Source organism: Brachyhypopomus gauderio, chromosome 9 (genome assembly GCF_052324685.1).
Source record: "Brachyhypopomus gauderio isolate BG-103 chromosome 9, BGAUD_0.2, whole genome shotgun sequence".
NCBI lineage: Eukaryota > Metazoa > Chordata > Actinopteri > Gymnotiformes > Hypopomidae > Brachyhypopomus > Brachyhypopomus gauderio.
In genome coordinates this window covers 16,704,621-16,726,351 of record NC_135219.1, presented here as the reverse complement: position 1 = coordinate 16,726,351, position 21,731 = coordinate 16,704,621, and the positions used below count along the sequence as shown (strand labels likewise).

General features: G+C 44.4%; 2 protein-coding genes across 3 annotated transcripts in view; both read left to right on the top strand.

Moving 5' to 3' along the window:
• lpgat1 (lysophosphatidylglycerol acyltransferase 1) overlaps positions 1-11,322 on the top strand; it is a 29,281-nt gene extending 17,959 nt beyond the window's left edge. For both annotated transcript variants that reach the window (XM_077017661.1, XM_077017662.1), the window contains exons 7-8: positions 8,467-8,573; positions 8,668-11,322. In XM_077017661.1, the coding sequence (XP_076873776.1) occupies positions 8,467-8,573; positions 8,668-8,831 (271 nt within the window). In that variant the 3' untranslated portion in view covers positions 8,832-11,322. The remainder of the gene's footprint in view (positions 1-8,466; positions 8,574-8,667) is intronic.
• A 3,374-nt stretch (positions 11,323-14,696) lies between these two features.
• nek2 (NIMA-related kinase 2) lies at positions 14,697-18,881 on the top strand. Its single transcript, XM_077017658.1, has 9 exons — positions 14,697-15,123; positions 15,224-15,441; positions 15,654-15,894; positions 15,983-16,065; positions 16,159-16,285; positions 16,953-17,175; positions 17,342-17,396; positions 17,492-17,568; positions 18,232-18,881. Exons 1-9 carry the CDS (start codon positions 15,028-15,030, stop codon positions 18,441-18,443), a joined length of 1,332 nt encoding a protein of 443 aa, XP_076873773.1. The 5' UTR covers positions 14,697-15,027; the 3' UTR covers positions 18,444-18,881.
• The last annotated feature ends 2,850 nt before the right edge of the window (positions 18,882-21,731 follow it).

Sequence of the window (21,731 nt, the reverse complement as noted above, 5' to 3'; positions counted from 1 at the left end):
AGCTGATTGCCTTTTTCCAAGACACCTGCTGAAGCAGGTGATTGGCTAACGAGTTGAGTCAAGCGTATTAAAGCAGGGAGTCTGCCAAACTGGGCTGGATTTAGGCTTTAGGATTCTCTCTGGGCCATGGAGCTACAGATTAGCACAGAGGTAAAGGAAGCTGTAGATGAATTCTAAAGGCAGTAAAACGATATCCAGTCCAAGCTATAAACCTTTCTAAGTGTCTCAGATAAACAACTTGATCTTCATGGTCCAACGTCCTGCACTAATCATGAGGACATTGGATCCTGAGGTCTCGTAAGTCTTTCGTTCATTGGTTCTCAGGTGACTTTGGTCACTGGTTTTCCTCTACTCTCTTGGTTATCTCGTAGGTGCCACCTTGAAGTTGAATTTTGCCCTCAATAGGGTTTATTACAACCCCCCCCCCCCCCCCCCCCCCCTTCAGCCTACCCGCGTGTGTGGTGAGTCAGTATAATAATGTTGTAACATTTACTTTTGTTTAAACACCCCTCTCATCAGCCATGGATGTGCAAAATCAAACCTGACTGAGTACATGTATGATATGACACAGTTAGGAGAAACTGTTACGATACTAATTTTATGGCTCTCCCTTTACTTGGATTAATTGTCTTTTTATCTGTTAAATTGTCTTTGTGAGATGTAGATTTGTAGTTCCTGTCCCTCCTCTCTGGTGGAAGAGACTGGCAATGCGACTCTAACGACACGTGTGTAAATATATTTGAAAAGTTCATATGGACATGAAGCACAAGCCGCCGTGGTGGGAGCACGTGACGCGTGGAGCACGTGGTGGGAGCACGTGTGTCTGCGTGAAAACTGCTCGTCCTACACGGTGCGGTGCCGGAGTTTGGAGATTATTCTGAGTTCAAACCAAGTATAAAGAACAGAATTGTTACATCTACTTTACAGTATATTCATGTCTGAAGAAACTTTAAATTGCAACTACTGGGGAGCTACATGAATTCTCCCACAGAATTGTAATAAAAAAATTAAATGGTAGCAGATCTTATGACTGCAAATTCAGTTAAGTATGAGCTTATCAGTACAGGAGCTTTTCATTTCAAAGCCAATCGTATTGTTTTCCACTATAATTCTTGAGAGGTTTATCATTTGTCTAAATTTACATTGTTGCCTGAGCCTAATTATATCCATGAATGATTATTTTCACTAATTGTTAGCTGGTGGCTTTGTTGGAAATGGCAAAGTGTGTGTGTGTGTGTGTGTGTGTGTGTGTGTGTGTGTGTGTGTGTGTATTTAAATTCTGAGCAGATGAAGATTATGAAAAGTACTGTTTTTTGTGTGTGTGTGTGTGTAAACTAATCTGTTGCTCAGGACTTTTAAACACTTGGCGGCGAGCGAAAAGACTTCTTTTAGCCAAGTAACGTGAAAGATCACAGTTTCTTGGACACTGCAGCCAAGCATTCGGGGGCAAAATTACTGTATTATATCGTTTTCTCTCAAAAGAAATGCTACTAGGTCCTATTTCAATAGGTGTATCTACCTCCCACGTTTCCAAAATATGCACGAAAGAGAACTCCAAGGGACGTGATGTTTACCCTTGATTGTCAGTGGTGACCCTAGCAAATCTCGGTGTGGGCCCACACTTGGACAAAAGTGCGGTGGAGGGAAACTACGCTCACCTCCACCTGTTTACACGTCTTGTGCGTGTTCCGTGTAGAATACCGCTAACTTCTCCGCTCTCTGAAGACAACTGGCCTCGTCGGTGAGGGCGTAGGTCGTGTGGTGTTTGCGAACTGTGTTTGGCCATCATTATGCTAAAGAGCATCCAACGTGAGTGCAGGGGGATCGAGGCCTCGTTAATCGCTACAGTGACGGGAGTCGCAGAGGCCGTCGAGTTTCTACGTGAGGGGCTACGTGAGGGGCCCTCAGCGGCCCTGTGACTGAACGAGCTAGAGCAGAAGCCCGAGTTATACAAACCTGCCCGCTGTTAGCCGTTTCTCTTTATCTGCTCACAGGGTGTTTTTCTTCGCTGCTGTTCCCTGGTTTTGCGCTTGTTTATCTTAGTTTGTTTGTCCCTAGTTTGACTCTTTGGTGAAACGGAGGGGCTGCTCAAACGGAGGAGGGGTTAGAGAACCCAGCGGTGGAGACGCGACCCTTGCCCCCCGCGACCCCTGCTGTAGGCGGTGAGGGAGGAGAAGTGGGAGCAGCTGGACCCTGAGCTCAGCGGGGCGGTGGAGAGCAGACGTGTGCAGCTGGGGAACGCACCCAGCTAGAACAGTGGCACACATGTTCCCAGTGGGACGTTTGCTCTCTTTACACACACACGTGTGTGTGTGTGTGTGTGTGTGTGTGTGTGTGCGGAAGAAGTCAGGAAAGTATATCTGGATGACAGTCAGTCCAGATGTGTCAGTCATGGAGCTGTTGGTTACAGTTTGGGTTCAGTTCAGTGCAGATTCATACTTCCTATCATTGATGAAACCTGCCCAAATCACTCCTGTCTCGTTAAGAGCCCCCTCCCCAGAAATGCAGATCTTGCTTGTTGACGTGAATCGGTGTCCTGGGCTCCAACACCAGTACGCGGGCCTCCGACACTAGTATGCGGGGTGTTCGGCGAGCCAGGGGTCTTTCCGTTTGTTTAGCAGAACCAGTTGATCCACTGCTGCTTGTTGGACGTCAGACATTAGCATCAATATTTTAGATTTATTAGGCAGCTTATCTCTGCCAGCTTCTTGTTTCCGTAGTAGTCCCTGTACCAAAAGCCTGCGAGAATAAGGACCTCTTGGTCCCCTGAAGACATCGTCTCTTCCCCCCCCCGTCCCCCGTCCCTCCCAGAAGGGGCCAGCAGCCTGTCCAGCTTGCATATGCTGCATGTGTATAATTGGATTCAGCTAATCAGCACTTGTGTTCGTAGTTAATTTCCTCCCACCTGCTTGGAGAAGCCTGCTCCATTTACAAGAAGAGCCGCTTTTTGATGAGTGCCGTAAAAATAAAAAATAAAATAAATTTAAAAAACCCGTCTTGACTCTCCAGCGCTGTCAAGCGTCTGCTTTGGCCTGCAAATATTGCAATATCGCGCCACATTTAGCGAGATGAGCACAGCCGTGTCCGAACGCCTTCACACCGCATCTGTGAGTAGAACTGTGAGCCGAATGTCGGGACGTGGCCCCTGACCACGGAGGGCACGTTGCTCAACCGAGACCCGAACCCACCGCGTAGTGCCGCCGCTCCGCTTCTGTGAGTCTCAATCCAGTCGCGTCGTAGTTTCTTAAACGTCGGATCTGCGTTGGTGTTAAACACCTTTAAAAGGGTTGGACAAAGCGCTGAATTCATACGATGCTTCGTGTGGGAAGCCGTGTGGTAACAGGGAGCTTCTGCTATTGGATAAACCAACAACATGCAGCACCTTCAGGGTTCTGGACGAGAGGGGGAAAAATGTCTCTTCGAGGCATTCTGAGAGCATAGCATGAGGAGACATGTCCAGAGAAGACGGCACACGCCCTCAGGCTGAGGCGAGGTTTAACACACACACACACACACACACACACACAGTCACGGGTCCATACAACACAGAAGGAGTGCTTCTTGCGTAAAACGAATGAAAGAAAGAAAAGATGCTAGCTGAAGTCAACCCGCTGACTTCTCTGTGGTACTTGGGCTGGAACGGTACTTGTAAGTCACTACACTTATGCTATCTAACAGAGGTGGGACCAAGTCAGTGTTTTGCAAGTCTCAAGTAAGTCCAAGTCTTTATACCTCAAGTCCCGAGTCAAGTCTCAAGCAAAGACACTCAAGTCAAGTCAAGTCTCGAGTCAAGACAGGCAATAGTCAAGTCAAGTCCCAAGTCTGAAACTTGGAATTTCAAGTCCTTTCGAGTCTTTTTTTTTTTTTTTTTTACCAATGTTGCAGGTATATTTTAAATGTAAATAATAGACATGCGTTCTTTTTTAAATCTGTATTCTCCTCAAATCTTGATAAAACATGTGCAAACACGAAGTATAAAAAAAATTAAAATTACACCTCTTTATTGCACAGTTCAATTTGTTAAACTTAAGCCCTATCCGGACGGGATTAGTTTTTCAGGGGGACGTCTGTGAAAAATATTTCACCCTTGTACTCAGTGATAAAACTCTTGCATCCGGACAGCAATTGAAAAACCAGGAGGACCCGTGAGTTTTTGGCTTTCTCGGTCACATGACATCGCCTTGTCACGTGATAGCATGTTTAATAATGTCACACTGCCAACTCTGATGATTCCTTTTTAACTTTTAACTTTACTACTGTTCAGTTCAGCATTTAAGATCTCCGTTTAAGTTAAGCTACTTTGTTAAACCAATACAGAAAACACATTATAAAAAATCGCTAATGAATGTAAATAGCTAAATAAATCCGTTAAATAAAATAAAATAAATCCATTAAAAAATCCAGTAAATCCATTTTCGCTCGCCGCTGTCTTTACGTGGATCTCCGTGAAAACGCGCGCCCAACGTGTAACTACGGTGCGTGGCAGTGGACATATAGCTGTTTTATTAAACGCGAGGTGATGTCTGCATGTATAAACTCAGACATGTGGATCCGGACGGGACTAAAATTACCAGACGACCACGGAGTACAGCGAAAAACAGTAGGTAATTCCGCCTGTAATTTTCTCTGAGGACGTCTGAGAAAAACACGGACATGCTCGTTCCGGACGGGATTAAAATCACAGAGGACCCCCCGTAAAAGAGAAAATTACCCCAGGACCCCCTGAGAAACTAATCCCGTCCGGATAGGGCTTTAGCTGCAAAAATATTCATACTTTAAACTACAATTTTCCAGAAATAAATATTCTGTGAAAAAGTCATAAGTAGAACTCCATGTTCAAATAAAAAGTGCTGATATTTTCACAGTACAATACAAAGAACCATAACAGCATTTTCCCTCTCTTCTCTTATCTGGTTTCTTGGAGAACATGTGTGAGTGACACAAGACAAACAAATATAAGAACTGAACAATTAACAGGAATCTGCAACTTTAGACATTTCAGTAAACTATTCTGCATTGCATTTGCTGGCCAAAAGTCTGTATGTCATTTGTGCACGATGAATGATGTCCCCATAGCTGAAAACTCGCTCCACTTTTGTCAATATATTTTTTTCTCGACGTAGATGTCTTCAAATACACAATCCATGCTGAGATAGAACTGGATATTATGATGGTGACAGAGAGAGGCTTTCTTCCCCGAATTCAGATACAGAACCCAGGGTTGCCAACTCTCACGCATTGAGCGTGAGACACACGCATTTGACCGTCTTCACACGCTCTCACGCCACACATCCGATTTCTCACGCCGGAAAAAAATCTAGTTTATTTACCTCTGATCCACATCTATGATTCAATGAGTTACTAGTTCGCTCTGGCACCAACCACTGGCGATCGATCGATCGCGATATAATACTTAATTTGTGTCCATTTTACACCAAGCCCGGTAAAAATTTACGTTCGCCAACCCCCCATTTGATTGGTTGTGCTGCAGCTCATGCACACACACGTACAGAGTGTGGAAAAGCAGAGGACTGGTCTGCGTCAGAAGGACGGAAATGAAATTAATGGGGCGCACTTTATAAATATTAATATGCGTTTTAAAATTTAGATTTGGGGTAAAAAAAAAATCAAGTCTTTGCAAGTAAACAGGTTCAAGTCCAATTCAAGTCCCAAGTTATTGGTGTAAAAGTCCAAGTCAAGTCTAAGTCTCTGAATATTTTTTCAAGTCAAGTCAAAAGTCTTAATATTAATGACTCGAGTCTGACTCGAGTCCAAGTCATGTGACTCGAGTCCCCACCTCTGCTATCTAATGATGTGAACTTCATAATGATGGGGTATTAAAAAATATTGTACAAAGATTTTGTTCAGAGTTTTGACTTTGTGGTGGGTGAGCTAGACATACATAGTGTCTTTTTAAACTTTGTAAGATAAGGCATTTGCTACTCAACTGGACATGGATTTCTCTTTAAAATGTATGTGGCTTAAATCCTACCTTGACATTGGTTTGTCTCTTGTCCTGCATTAAAAGTAAGTAATTGCGTTTCTCATGAAAATGTATCTTGAGAGATTTCGGGGGGTGGAGAGTAGGTGTTGGGAGGGGGCGGCTGTGAGATGTGGTGATGTTGCCCATTTTAAACAGGACCCCCGCGGCCCCCAGGCGGAAGAGTCGTGTAGGTCTGCGTGCCCTCGTGTTCGTCCGCTCCCCATGAGTGACTCTGCTGCGTATGCCCCCCCCCCCCCCTCTCGGTTTCCCCACACGCCAGGAGCACATTACGGAGGCCCGGGTGCTCGCGTTAGCCTCCCGCTACCGGAGCGTTGGAGTCTCCTCCGGCATCTGAGTGTCGCACAACCCTGCGCTGATGGACAGGAGCTTATAACGACCATTTATACTTCCATGGATGTGGTTAATAGTTAATCAGGATGCAATTTTGTGAGACCTACAGCTCTTCCATTACAGACCCCACCCCCCCCCCCCCACCCCCCCCCACCCCTCACACTGCCGATTGCTGCCTGCCTCTCTGATGTTATCTGCGGTAAATGGACCGTGCTGGGTCCTGGGTCCAGTGTCCCGCTAAGTGGGGCTTATGCCGTTATTGTGTTAGTGCGGATGTGAGGGCTGGCTTTATTCCTCAGAGGAGACTGTAACCTCTAGTGTGCTTGAAGGTGATTCGGTGCCTGTCCGAGGCTTACTCGCTGGGGACCCCTGCTGGCGGCCACCAGGCTGAACATGCACAACTACCACTGTTCAGTTTGTTTGAAATAGGCCTTGGGCCTAGACTCGGCATTCAGACCGTACAGAGCAGGCCGGGTCCGTCATCTGAGGCCTCTCTGGGCGATCTTACTTAATAGCGGTGTGGAATATGTTAATGTGCTTCTAAATTTAATTCTGCGTATGATCTGTCTTCTAGATTACATTCGAGTAGGGTTACTTTAAGAAATCATGAGTTGCACTGCAAGTGACGGTACCGAAACTTCAGCACCGGGTTTTACATCAGGGAACCAGGAAGCAGAAACGGGTTTTGTGGAGACTTTTCAGCAGGCGTCTGTCTGCATTTAAATAGCTTCACGAGGAAAGTCAACCTCACTCCGGCGCTCTGGGCTTATTTTAAGCAATTTTGTAGTGTAGCGATTTGGAATCGTAGTGCCTCCGTGTCGGTGCACAGTCACGGCACACGCCGCGGAAGAGATTTTTTTTTTCCTCAGGCTGTGAAACAGCTGAGATTCGTCACGATGCTTACCAAACCCTGGACGGGAGCGTCTGATATTCGGCAGCGCACAGGAAGTGTTCGTTAGAGCACTGGTGCTAAGTGGAGTCTTAGATTGATTGATTGATTTTTTTTGCATTTTGTATCCGTTCTCTGCCGGGCCTCGTCGGTGTTGGGACTAATGCTCTCTGGTCTCTGGATATCCTCCGCCATCTTCCTCAGAGACGCCCTTGGCTGTTGTATTAGAAGCAGTGTGTTCAGTGTATAACTACCCAGGTGACACAATCATGTTTTGTTTGCTTTTCGTATGTATTTATATATTAATGTATTATTAGTTCCTAGTGTTTATGTAAAAATCACCACCCCTCGGGTGTCGGGGTGGGGGCGTCTAGTGTTGCCCTCTCTCGGGTGTCAGGGGTGGGGGCGTCTAGTGTTGCCCTCTCTTGGGTGTCGGGGGTGTGGGGGGGTCTAGTGTTGCTCCGTGTGGCTCATTCAGGTTGTAAGTTGTCCTTGTAGGACTCACGGCTTCCATGTCACCTATTGCTTTTCAGCCTGCTGGTGAATTATTGATGCTCGAGGCAGTCTGGGCTTTGCCGCCTCGTTAGCAGTCGCACGCACACAAACACACGCATATAAACACACACACACACACTTCCTGCTCAGCACTTCCTGTACTGTGTTTGTTCAGGCCTGAACGGCTGGCGTGGCCAACCTGAGCCCTCGGGTCAGCCGGAATGAATTGGGCAACAACGACTACAAACGAAACGTGTGAGGGGAAGTCGGCGTTTCTAGGTTGGGTGTGGCGGTTTTGTGAAGGATCTTCTGTGCTCTGTTCCATGCTGAGACCTCAGCAGGAGTAACTCACGAAACCCAGTGTTCAGAACCGTTGCTGTACCTTTGAGAAGAAGCACCGCTATTCTGCTGCGGTGCGAAACAAACATCAGCAGGATCTCTGCGTCAGTTTTACCCCGGCAATGTTCTATTAACGTGGAGTTTTCAAATAAGTATTTCCTCTTTCAAACCAGCATGTAACTGCTTTTGGTCCTGAGGTATCTTTTGTTAATTTTAAATACAACAGCAAATCATAAACCTGTTTCTGAACTTCTGGCACCTTCTTAAATTTGGGTTGACGGACCAACTGGGCGGTGGTACTGCCAGCTTGAACATCTACTTGATGGATGACCCTCGGCTCTGAACGCCGTGATGGGTTAACCCAGCACCTGTCGCCACGCTGTGCTGAGTGTCTGCGTGTCTTCCTCAGGACGTACCCCATCAAAGACGTGCCGGTGGAGACGGAGGCTCTCACAGGATGGCTCTACAAGAGATTCGAGGAGAAGGAGCAGCTTCTCGCCCACTTCTACAAGAACGGTGAGCGTTGCCGGCAGCATCTCATCGACGGCCTTCGCGGGCTTTTCCGCAGGCTCACGGACCCGTCGTCTCGCTGCTTTTTTTTTTTTTGCAGGAACTTTCCCTCCGCTAACGGGACAGAAGGAGTCGACGTCCCGGGAGATGACCCTTGACCTTCCGTGGCTGTGCGGCATCCAGACGTTTGCCTTTGCCTCGGGCTACTTGTGGTACTGTGTCCTACAGCACGTCTACTGCTGGTTTGTCTCACTGCTGTGGTGAGGAGATCGAGAGACGGAGCAGAGAAGATCGCAGGGGCCATAGCTGCTGACCTCAGATCGGTTGGACAGCCCCAGGTGCCATCTTCACCCACAGGGTGGAGCTACGGACATCTGTGGAAGTGGGGAGGCAGTGCAAAATGACATCTGAATTGTTCCATTTGATTCTAAGTCCCAAAATCCAACCCACCTGGAGACCGACCAGGCACGCACATGCGTACACACACACACACACACACACACAGTCCTGCAATACAGACATTTACATATTTCCATTTGTCACTTCAAAACGTGGGAGAATATTCCATCATGTTTACACAGATGCACATATATTATATATATGTACACATGCCCTTTTTTCTTTCTTTCTTTCTTTCTTTCTTTCTTTTTTTTTTTTAACTACAATCAAACTTAGGCTCAGGAAAAAGCCAGAGATAGTTGACTTTTTTTTTAACCCCTTTTAAGTTTACTGTCATCGTTAACATGATTTGCTCTTCCTTGAATCTAAATTGTGAGAGGAGCCCTTCAGCGATGAGTGTGTTCACTTCTCCACCTGGACACGGAAGAGAGGGTCTCCACCCCTCAGCTACTCCACCACACACCATCCTCCGCACTTCATCCAACTACGGATTGTGGCCATCTGTCCTGTAACCCTGGAAACCGCTCTGTGTCTGTGGCTCTCTTCTGCTTTAAAAAAAATATATATCTATTTTTTTTGGTGGGGGTGCATTTAATTTTTTGTCTGTCATTTTGTCTTGTGCTGTCTGTGCACTGATGGTGTATGCCTGTGTAGACAATATAGTGTGAGCTGTATGAATGGTTTCAACAAGTTTACACTCGCCACCCATGTGTGCAGGAGGGCCATGCACATCAGACATCATCAGCTGATCACTGATTAACCAACGGTCTTGCTAATTTAGCAGGGACTCCATTTACTCCCTTACACTATACTTTCGTGCGCACGTACACACACACACACACACACACACACACACACACACACACACGACTTGTGGAGACATGTCTGTACATTGGACTACTTAAACAGAAGCTCCAGGTGTTTAAAAATAAATACAGTCCTTTCACCCTAGTCTAAGTATATTTTGATGTTTTACAGATATAATTAAGCCATATGCTTAGCGTGTGAGACTGACGGGGGCAGATCCCAGCAGGAAAGACTCCTTACAGATTCACGCTGAAATGCAGCATTCTTTAAAAAAAAAAAAAAAAAATGAAGGAAAAGAAAAAAAATTAGGCTTACAGTTGTCATTACTGTCGATTTCTAACAGCGTAACCTGCCAGCGTAAGTGAGTCTGTGACAGTTGAGTTATTTTTTTTTATTTGACCCCTCTTCCCTATTATCTTTTACTTTTTTCTTTTTCTTTTTAAAAGGTGCATATAATTGGTGTCTGGTGGCTACATGTTATATCAGTGTTAGCAAGTCACTGTTTATTGATGGAAATTTTTAATTTGTTTAATTTTCAGTTACATAAACCTACAAAAATTGAATTTAGCCTTGTATATAACAAAAACATGAGGTAGAATCCATGTTGTGATGGAAACATCTCGCTCTGTAATTGAGCTTTTTTATTTTTTTGATTTTTTTGTTTTTGTTTTGAAATGTCATGAATTTTAATGAAAGAAGAAAAATGAGTACTCCTTAAAGCTGGTGTTTATAGAATTTCTCTTTGTACCTGGGTGTAGTACCAAGATCCTGAATCGGCCGGGTCCATCCTTTGACTGAAGAGGGGGTTTAAGATTCAAAGCAGTATGGTCTACACGCTTGCTTTACTCGATCCTCGGCAATAGGCTCTATGTCCGTCATGTTACCGTCTGCTAGGTCATGTCATTTCAAATAAAAAATAAACGTTCTTATTATTGTTAATGCAGAACTATTAGGACAGGACTGCCTAATTACAGTAGATTTAACCTCTTGGCTCATAATGGGTAGAGCAGCAGAGAACTAGTGTCTCGTTCAGATCCATGTGTGAGCCTTCCCTTTGGACTGACTTATGAAGCAGGACTCCTTTATGCGCTGTACTCGTAACGACCAGGGAGCTTGTTTGGCTTTGTGGAACAGCTCCTCGCGTTGAAAGGATGTTTAGACATGGTCCAGCAATAATGTACTCCAAGGCATTGCACCGAGAGGATGGAATTCAGCTGTACAAATGAGTAGACAAGTTAGTAGATCAGAACTTTTGTGCCGTAATTGTCATTTCCTAAACATGCCACTTGATGTTTTTGTTTTTGTTTATTTTTTTGGTTTTTTTTTTTTTTGGTTTTTTTTTTCCCTGGCTTGCTGAAGATTGAAATGTGTATGATGCAGGAAAGCTGTGGTAATGTCACAGATGCGGAATGCATTCAAGGCAGGCTGTTCAAACTGGTGTTCTCACTGTAAACATGCTAGGACCACCTTCCAATGTGAGATACAGGGAGAAACCCTCAATTTGTCATCACTGTCTTTCCAGTGGGAGAGATGGGGGAGGGGGGTGTTTTAGAGGGGTTTTTGGGAAGGGGGGGTTAGGAATTTTAACAAATTGCATTAGAACGGTCTTTTCATTTTGTACTCCCTTTTCTTAGCTGCCCAGCCATTTTACAACACAGAATTTAATTGTGCTGGAATAAAAACTGATATTTATCAGTTACCCCCCTCAGTGTCTGAGTCTGACTGACTGAAGGTATCCTGATGCTGCAATATTAATGAATAATTTTCACCAGAGTATGTGACTAATGTACTGACATTTTAATTGGGTTTGTTATAAAAATATCAATGTATGATTCTTCCAAAGTTCTCTATAAAGCGCACACTAATATTGAAGTAAGTAATTTAAATGCAAGTTAAAATGTTGCTTTTAATAAAAAAAGTTTTTTCGTCCATATGAAGCTGATGCATGCTAGACAGATTATACCCTGATGTGCCAAAAGTCATTGGATAGCAGTATGTAAATTGATTATAAAGTGCCATTGACTCTGGGGACGCCATACCTGTACAAGTTGCGATGCGTTATCTTGTGCGTGAGGTTGAACACTGTCCAGCGCACTTGGAATATGTCCTAGAAGGCATTACCACACACAATGGCCACCCACTGGTGCTTAATGATTGTGACTGGCAGCATCTGGCTAGAATTGTCCGTGCAAACACAAGCAATTCTGGCAGAGATCACATCCCCGTTCGATGCTGGAGGCCCCACATGTAAAACCTTTAGTGTTCCTTGGCTTCCCTGGGATACGGGAGCAGAAGATCCACCAGAAACCTCGTCATGTGGCAGAGTGATGGCAGGGCTTGAGTGTGACACGGACTCCATGAGGCTGTGGACCCCAGTTGTCATCAAGGCGTCGTGCAGGCTGGTAGTGGTTCCGTATTGGTGTGGGGTCTGTTTTCTGGATTGGGTCAACTAGTCTGCCTAAACACGGCGTTGAGTGCTGCCCACTACGTTTCACTGCATAGTGACCATTTGCAGCCTTTCGTGGACTTCATGTATCTTCACGATGAAGAAATATTCCGGCAGGATCATTCATCGGGCCCCATTTGTCCACAATTGGTTTGAGGAACATTCTGGAGAGTTGGGATGAATGTTGTTGCCTGCACATTTGATCATCATGAGCACAATTGAGATTTTATGGAATGTGGTGGAGAGGTTCATCGCCCCCTCCTGAAGAACAAGAAGTTAATCCACACTGCCTTTCCCCACCATATTTAATTACATTTACGGCATTTAGCAAACGCACTTATCCAGAGCGACTTACAAAAGTGCTAAGTGTTTAGTCAGAATATGCATCTCTATCTAGTATAAACAGGTTTAAGTCCAAACTACTCGAGCTCAAGCACTGCTATAAACAGTTGCCAGTGCTGATACCTAGAAAGAAGACAACAAAATAAAAGATTAGACACAGAGCCATACCTAGCAAGACTGAAATACCTTCAAGACTACATGGAGTATGAGTGCAATAATTAGCAAGTGTTCCCAGAGATAAAGTGCAATTACGATATATACCAATGCTTTAGTAGATTAGTGCTTATAAGTGCTTCACAAAGAGATGGGTCTTCAGTCTGCGTTTGAAAACCGTGAGAGAGTTTGCTGTTCGGATAGCCAGTGGAAGTTCGTTCCACCCTCTGGGAGCCAGGACAGAGAAGCATCTTGTCGCGTGTCTTCCATGAATCTTGAGGCATGGCGGGTCAAGCCGAGCCGTACTTGAAGCGCAAAGGGCTCGAGGTGAGGATCGACTCTTGTCCATTGCCATAAGGTATGAAGGAGCTGGTCACCATATCACTATAATAGTCAGGCTGAGCTTCTTCAAGAATAGTCCAGATTTTACAGTATATGGACAAAAGTTGGGGATCCAACTAATTCTATTTCAGTGTTCTAGCCATAGCCTTTGCTGAGAGGTTTATAGAATGATGCATGTAATCTTCACAAACATGAGTAGACAGGGTTCAGAAGAGCTCAGTGATTTTAAACATGACACTGGTACAAGATGCCTCTTTTGCCACAAGTGAGTGGAACGTCTTCCCAACAGAATCTCTTGAGTCCATTATAAGTGTTGGTGTGAGATGGAAGCATCTAGGAGCCACCTGACCCACCAAGTGGTAAACCGAGGCTGTAAAAGTGCCTGTTATTTGTTCAATCACTCACTAGAAAACTTTTGCCTCTGGAAGGAACATAATCACAAGAGTTGTGCTTCAATAGCTTGCTGAAATGGGTTTCCATGGCTGGGCAATTGAACACAAGACTCACTTGTCTAAAATGACTATGCACAATGCCAAGCATTGACTTAAGTGGTCAACTGCTACTGGACTCAGCAGTGCAAATGTGTTCTGTGCAGTGATGAATCTTATTGTCTGCTGGTTTTGCTGTAGAACGCTACTTAACAGAAGACGTTTGGTGGAGGAGGAGGTTGGTAAAAGGCCTATTTTCAGGGATTTGGCTAGACCACTTAACAAAGGCTTATATGAATGCTACACGATAGAAATAGTTGAAGCTGTTATAGCTACAAAGAAAGCATGCAGGCAGGAACTCTGTCGATGCCTGAGGTTTTGGTATAAGATGTCCAACATGCTCTATGTTGTAGTGAGGGTTAGGGGTCCACGTACTCTTGGCCATGAAATGTTTTTGAAACATTTCTCAATAAAGGCTGGAGTTTTTCTAAAAGATAAGGCCATTCTAAATCCCAAGGCATTATTTCCAATAAACACCCAAGTTATCTTCAGTTATCTTGTTTATTTCTTCTAGTCCATTTCTTTTTCTAGTTATTGAAACTAAAATACCGTTATTACTGTACAGGAATTAAATTTTTATATTTTTAAATTTTTATATTATATATTTATAAATTTTTATATTATATTTAAAAAATACATTTTTATCATTCTGCTCTTTAATAAGTCTTTGCTTATGATGAAACTTAAAGTTCATTGTACTGCACTGTACCTGTGATTTAAACTGAGCAATATCAAGCAGTGGAAACACAGGCTAATGTATATATCAAAATCCTGTTCTGGACATTACTTGGGGTTAGTTACAGTTAGTTACAGAGACTATGCATAAAATGGAGTCATACACAAGGGTAAGTGAAATGTCCACAGTCCCTGTGTACTTTGTGCAGTGTGAAGTTATCCAAGCATAATGTCTGAATAAAATATGTCTTTTTTATTGGTCACTTATGACTGTCTCATATTTAAAACAATATGTTGCATGTTTGTACAGATTTCATGTGTTTAGCAGGCTTTACATTGAGATTTTCCATCGTAATCCTCCAGACCTGGAAATGATGAACCATTTTCGTGTTCTTCAGCTACAGTGGAGCGGCCCCTTTAAATGGACGCCACGCCCCTTCGCCCCGCGTTCTCTAGCGGTTAAAACTTGTTGGTGCTGGCGCTAGGCAACGTGCTGTTTTGTTTCCCTGCTTTAAACCAATGAAATCACCGCAAGGTTTGCGTGCTGAGCCAATCAAGTCGTCGCAGTTTTAGGGGCCGTTTCAAACGCTCTCGTAGTCGAGTCCTGATAACGTGTGATCCCAGTGGCGTAAATTAACCAACTCACTTGGCGATTGGACATTTTATTCTTATTTTTTTAAAGCATGTATTAAAGGTACCTTCAAATGAACCAGATAGTTGACTAGTTGAGTCTCTAGCGATTTGTTTTAAAGTCACACTAAGACGTAAATACTGCAGGAGCGTGTGTTGTGGTTTTCTTCCGGGTGAAATGGCGTCTCGTAGGGACGACTATGAGGTGTTGTACACCATCGGCTCCGGATCGTACGGCAGATGTCAGAAAGTCAGGAGGAAATCCGACGGGAAGGTAAAATAACCACGTAGCTGGTGTCAGTAGCTGGTGATGAAGTATTTAAGTAATTCCACTGTCATGTGAGTGAACTAATACCCACTGTTGCGTCTGCTAGACTCTTGTGTGGAAGGAGCTGGACTATGGCACCATGGCAGAAACGGAGAAACAGATGCTCGTGTCGGAGGTGAATCTCCTCCGTGAGCTGAAGCACCCCAACATCGTGAGATACTACGACCGCATCATTGATCGGGCTCACACCACCCTCTACATAGTAATGGAGTACTGCCAAGGTGGAGATCTGGCCAGCCTCATCTCCAAGTGCATCAAAGAGAGGTAACTATCCACCTGAATCCATTTGGCCTAGTCATTCCTATTTGCCAAGCACTGTTGAATCAAAATGCAACATTTGCTTTGGAATTTGAGATTCATAAGAGCCATGTACATTCAAACACACAGACGTGTAAAGCTACATAATGGCCAGCAATATGCTGTGACCTGGTAATGCTGTTCTGAGACGGATTTGATTGATCTGTTACACTCCACAGGAGATACCTGGAGGAGGACTTCATTTTGCGCGTTATGGCGCAGTTGTCTCTAGCGCTGAAGGAGTGTCACTGCAGGAGTTACGGAGGGACTACAGTGCTGCATCGTGACCTAAAGCCTGCAAACATCTTCCTGGACGCCAAGCAGAACGTGAAGCTCGGGGACTTTGGCCTAGCACGGATACTCAAGCACGACACGAGCTTTGCTAAAACGTTTGTGGGGACTCCGTATTACATGTCACCGGTGAGCGTGCCTTACCTGTTCTTGAGGTTTTCAGTCATTTACACCACTTACATTTATCATGGTGAATGCATGTTTTTTTTGCCACCAGGAACAAATGAATCGCATGTCGTACAATGAGAAGTCAGACATCTGGTCATTAGGATGCTTGCTCTATGAGCTTTGTGCTTTATCGTGAGTATTAGACCTCGTGACCAGGATCTGTATAATATTTCATTATGAATGTACATATCCAATCTTTGTACTTGATCACTCATTGTCTTGCAGTCCCCCATTCACTGCATATAACCAAAAAGACCTGGCAGAGAAAATCAATGAGGGGAAATTTAGAAGGATCCCATATCGGTATTCAGAAGAACTGAACACCCTTCTGTCCCGGATGCTACACCTAAAGGTAGCTTTGCCATCATGTGTGTTTGGTCTTTATGTAGTGAAGGGAAATAAAACAGACATTGGACAGAATGAGAATGCTCTAGGCTTGGACAATATGAGGATGACTGTGTATTTGCAGATGTGCCTAGAAAACCCTGTTCTGCAGGCCCTGCTAAAGTGTCCTAGACATATTCTACAGATCTACAGACCTCTACTGATGCCCACATTACAAAGTGAAAACCCACCTAGCCACTTGCTGCCATACGGTCACAGGCTCCTGGCCTCTGTCATTCTGTATTTGACTAAGTGAGATTCGGTATATGTATGTGTACTGAGAAGATTCAACACTGACTCATGGATGTTCTAGACTTTGTTTGTCTGCCTGTTATATATAGATACATATATTTAAACACACGTACACAGGCTGAGAAACAAAGTCTAGAACATCCATGAGTCAGTGTTGAATCTGTATGTGTCTATGTATGTATAATATGTATATGTAGTGAAATACACAAAGTTTCCAGAAATGTTTTGGACAGTCATTTATCAGCTGTGCAAGAGAAGTTCTTCTGAAGCTCGAGGAGAATGAGTCAGGAAAACATTCAGATGTTCCAAAGGTGATGTGTTCTCGTGCTTGGGCCCCTTGCATTGCTGTCGTGATCTGACGACCTCCCCTGCTCCGTTGCCAGGACTACCTGCGGCCCTCCGTGGAATCCATCCTGCAGTGCAGTTTGATCTCCCATCACGTGGCCCAGGAGCAGAAGGAGATTCAGGGGAGGCAGCGGCGGAGGTCTGCTGACTCTGAGAAGGACCGCCAGGAGGGGGCGCCGATGGCCGCGGAGCTGCGGATGAAGGAGCAGGCACTGCGGGAGCGCGAGCGGGCCCTGAAGGAGCGAGAGGAGAGACTGGAGCGTAAGGGTGTTCTACCTCGCCACGGATCTCCCAGCATCACCGTGGATGCTCTGGAGGATCTGTGAGCTGTTTCAGTTGGCCGGGATCCTACAGGAATCCCAGCCAATGCTATTGCCTACAATGGAATGGGTGGGGTTGTTAATGATTCATTCTTCGGTTCTTGTAGAGAAGGAGCAGGAGTTGTGTGCCAGAGAGAGACTATCTGAGGAGAAACTGGCCAGGTATAGTTCAGTATGACTGCAATAATAAACTTTTATCAACTTTTGTAGATTTGATATTGGCAATGAAATCTTCTCATGATGTGTGTTCTCTACAGAGCAGAGAGCTTGCTGAAGACATGTAATTTGATGAGACAGCAGGGGGCGCTGTCTCCCCTCTATACAGATGATATAGGTATGGGACTGAAACGGAAGCCACTAGACCCTCTGTTCACAGAGAACATCTGACCACGGCTTGTATATATCTAATCGTATACATATTTGTGTATGTGTATATATTGTCTGTAACATTGTTTTAAAGGTGAGGTGTATAGTATTTGCCATTTAAATGTTCAACATTTTTTGTGATCAAAATAAATTGAAACGAAACAAGTCACCAGCTGACACTTGCAAAGAAACTACTGTTGCTTTAAAAAATAGATTTAACTAGGATTGTGCTAAGCTATCCTGGGCAAAACTGCAGTAATAGCATGCACAGCAACACTGCCCATGAATCTGCTGGTAAAAGCTGACTTTGGTGACTTGACACCGTCATTAAATCATCATGCAAGACACCGATTGCAAATGGGAATTCATGGGAATAGCATGTCTGTGTGTAAACAGAGTCAGCAAAAGTTCCCTGTGTAAGGGAACAGGGTTAAATAGAGCTGTCATTGGCTGTAAATGGTAAATGAACAGGTGTCCTCTGAAGGTAATTGGTGGATGTCTTTCTCCTGATATTTTGGAGCACGTTAACTCCACCCCCGTCCCCCCGTACTGAGGAAGGCCGACTCATGTTCAGTCGCTTGTCCACTGGTTCGTGCTTTATGATGACATTAACTCTCGGTCTGACTCGTAGGTGAACATGAGAGCCCCTCCCCGGGGAAGAGGAAGGTGCACTTTGCGGGCGACATCAAGGAGAACGTGAGGCCAGAGTGGAGAGCTGGGGCCAAATCCCAAGAGCACGTTCTCCTGAAGATGCTGCACGCAGATGACGTCCGCTTTTCAGCCCTGGGGCAAGCGGAGAGAAGTAACCTGCTGAGGAGCAGACACATGCAGGGGATTCGCTAACACACACACACCAGAGCCAGGGCTGGTTCAGGGTATGTCATCCGATGTGTCAGATGGCAAAAGCCAGCGTTCTCCAAACCTTTCTGAAGGATACTGGGTGTGGCAGCCATGGGCGTGTGACCTTTCGAGGGTCACTTGTCCTAGCTCCCAGCTTTGAAAGTGCTGCTTGCTTACAGCCAGCGACACGCCAGATGACCGACACCAGTCCCAGTCTTACTACGGCCTGGTGTTCTCCGACATGAGAACTGTGACATATTTTGTACAGTGCTTTATGAGTGTTTTGAGATGTACTCTTTTTGCTGGTTAGAAAATGCCTTTTGGAGTACCTGCTGGTTAATTATACTAATGTTACTTTTGTGAGAGACTATAAATTGTGTTTCTTGTAGGTCTGCAAAATGTAATACCTGCTGTGAAGTCTTCAATAGATATTGTGACATAAAGGAAAGTGTCTGACCAGTTCTTTCATGCACGGGGTCACCACGGGTAGTAACTGCAGTGAAGATGCATAGATATTAAAAATTGTAGTGAAGGAACGGGATGTTTCAGACATGGGTCCTTCGTCAGCTGTGCAAGCAAAGTGCCTGAAAATGATTCTGAAGCAGTTTGCTTACACAGCTGATGAAAGGCTTCAGTCCTAAACGTCCTCCTTCTATGAAAACTTTGTGTGCTTCAATTTTTAATCTTGCTCTCCCACACACACACACACACACACACACACACACATACGTGTGTGTGAGTAATAAAGTTCCAGAGAAACAGTGGGGATCACCCATATATAATCCTTACTATTTTTATATCTCTACATATCTTACCCAAGTACACTGCAGACCTGTTGTCTGGGGAAAAGACCTTTATATGATGGAAGTGATCAACAAGCATTCTGATAAGTTTTTATAGGCAGAACAACTCCGATATCACTCCATAGATACAGTGTTCTATTCAGGCCACTGTTAATCATGCCATTTCAGCAGGAGACCTCCCTGATTCTGATATATGTATATATCTGAGATACACACACACACTATATTGCCAAAAGTATTTGCTCACCTTCCTTGACTCACATACAAGTTTAAGTGACATCCCATTCCTAATCATAGGGTTCAATTTGACGTTGGTCCACCTTTTGCAGCTAGAACAGCTTCAACTGTTCTGGGGAGGCTATCCACAAGGTTTAGGAGTGTGTTCATGGGGATTTTTGATCATTCTTCCAGAAGTGCATTTGAGGGGTCATATACTGATGTTTGTCTAGAAGGTCTGGCTCTCAGTCTCCAGTCTAATTCATCCCAAAGTGTTCTATTGGGTTGAGGTCAGGACTCTGTGAGGCCAGTCAAGTTCATTCACACCAGACTCTGCCATCCATGTCTTTATGGACCTTGCATGTTGGAAGATGAAGGGGTCAGCTCCAAACTGCTCCCACAAAGTTGGGAGATTGGAATTGTCCAAAATGTCTTGGTATGCTGAAGGATTCAGAGTTCCTTTCACTGGTACTAAGGGGCCAAGCACAGCTCCTGAAAAACAACCCCACACCACATTCCCCCCTCCACCAAACTTTACACTTGGCACAATGCAGACAGACAAGTACCGTTCTCCTGGAAGAAGCGCGATTTGATACTCCAGAAAATGTGCCTCCACTGCTCTAGAGTCCAGTGGCGGCGTGCTTTACACCACTGTATTCAACGCTTTGCATTGCACTTTCCTGTTCTTAGCTGACAGGAGTGGCACCCGGTGTGGTCTGTTGCTGTAGCTCATCCGCCTAAAGGTTTGATGTGTAGAGCGTTCAGAGATGCTCTTCTACATGCCTTGGTTGTAACGAGTTATTTGAGCTACTGTTGCCATTCTATCAGCTAAAACCAGTCTGGCCATTCTCCTCTGACCTCTGGCATCCACAAGGCATTTGAGCCCACAGAACTGTCGCTCACTGGATAATTTCGCTTTTTCTGCCCATTCTTTGAAAATCCCAGTAGATTAGCAGTTTCTGAAATACTCAGACCAGCCCGTCTGGCACCAACAACCATGCCACGCCATTCTTCCCCATTCTGATGCTCGGTTTGAACTGCAGCAGATCATCTTGGCCATGTCAGTGCCATTGAGTTGCTGCCATGTGATTGGCTGATTCGACATTTGCGTTAATGAGCAGTTGGACAGGTGTACCTAATAAAGTGGCCAGTGCGTGTAGTACATGTACACGAAATCATTATAGTTTTAATCGATTTTTTAAATGGGGTCGAATTAGGTTATTCTTCAATTTCTTCATCAAAAGGAACAAAAATGGTTTGTCCCAGCTTTAACAGTTAGAAATACAGAATTTAGCCATTGTAAGTAAAACATTTATCCTGTAGGCAGACTTGTTCTCTTTATTTATTTAGGTGTTTTCATAATAAATATACATTTTTCAATACGTTCAATAAAGTCATAAACGTAAGTTGACAGTTTCGAGTTGACAGTTTCGAAAAAAATGAAAAGCATCTGTTGCTTTTGGTTTTATATGTTTAATGTGTTTTTTTAAATAAATTTTTAATGAGATTTTGTAACGTAATGGTGTGTTGCGTTTAGCGTGGTAAACGTGCTCAGACCGGTGGACTCGTTCATGACGGAACCGTGCGGTTCGTGCGGTTCATAGCCGTGTGAAACTTTGCGCACAGCCAGACGTAATGATCCCTTACTGACTATGGCCCGGGTCTATAACGTATACAGTCTTGACATGTAATGTACACGTGTAACCCCCAAACCTATAATGAATGACTCAGGAACATCATAATACCTTCGGAAAACATAATGGTCAAACAATAATTAAGTTCCATATGGTTTCCTGAACGAAGAACCGTTAATTCAATAGCCATGAAATAGAACTTGCATAGTGAATATTTGATTATTTAGATGGAAACAGAAAAGTGTATCAAACTGACTTTCAAGTTTCAAAAGATAAAAACCTGACTGACAAGACAAGCAATGAAGCTTCTTTGGGGTCTCTGATCGTCCTTAGATTTAATCAAATAATCTACTGTGCACCTCAACAAATTTGCACACTTGCAAAAAAACGTGTAACTGACACCAGACAATTAATTGACCTATATGTTTCTTTTTGATCATATTTTGGCGATGTCGAATTGTAACAATTAACAATATACATCCACACTACAATTAATTCTGCAGGATTTCCTGAACAACCAAATGTTGCGCGTAACTATATACTTTGCGTAGTTAACAAAACACAGCAATTTATCCTCGCTCCCCACAGCGCTGTCCAATGGCGTTGCGGGTGGGCGTGGCCGTCGAAGTACCCTTGTT

Bases quoted from the DNA above. Each gene is read 5' to 3' on its own strand.
- nek2 (XM_077017658.1), top strand. From the start codon at position 15,028: ATGGCGTCTCGTAGGGACGACTATGAGGTGTTGTACACCATCGGCTCC. The intron at 15,124-15,223 runs GTAAAATAACCA...TGCGTCTGCTAG, and splicing joins GGAGGAAATCCGACGGGAAG to ACTCTTGTGTGGAAGGAGCT. The intron at 17,397-17,491 runs GTATAGTTCAGT...TGTTCTCTACAG, and splicing joins TCTGAGGAGAAACTGGCCAG to AGCAGAGAGCTTGCTGAAGA.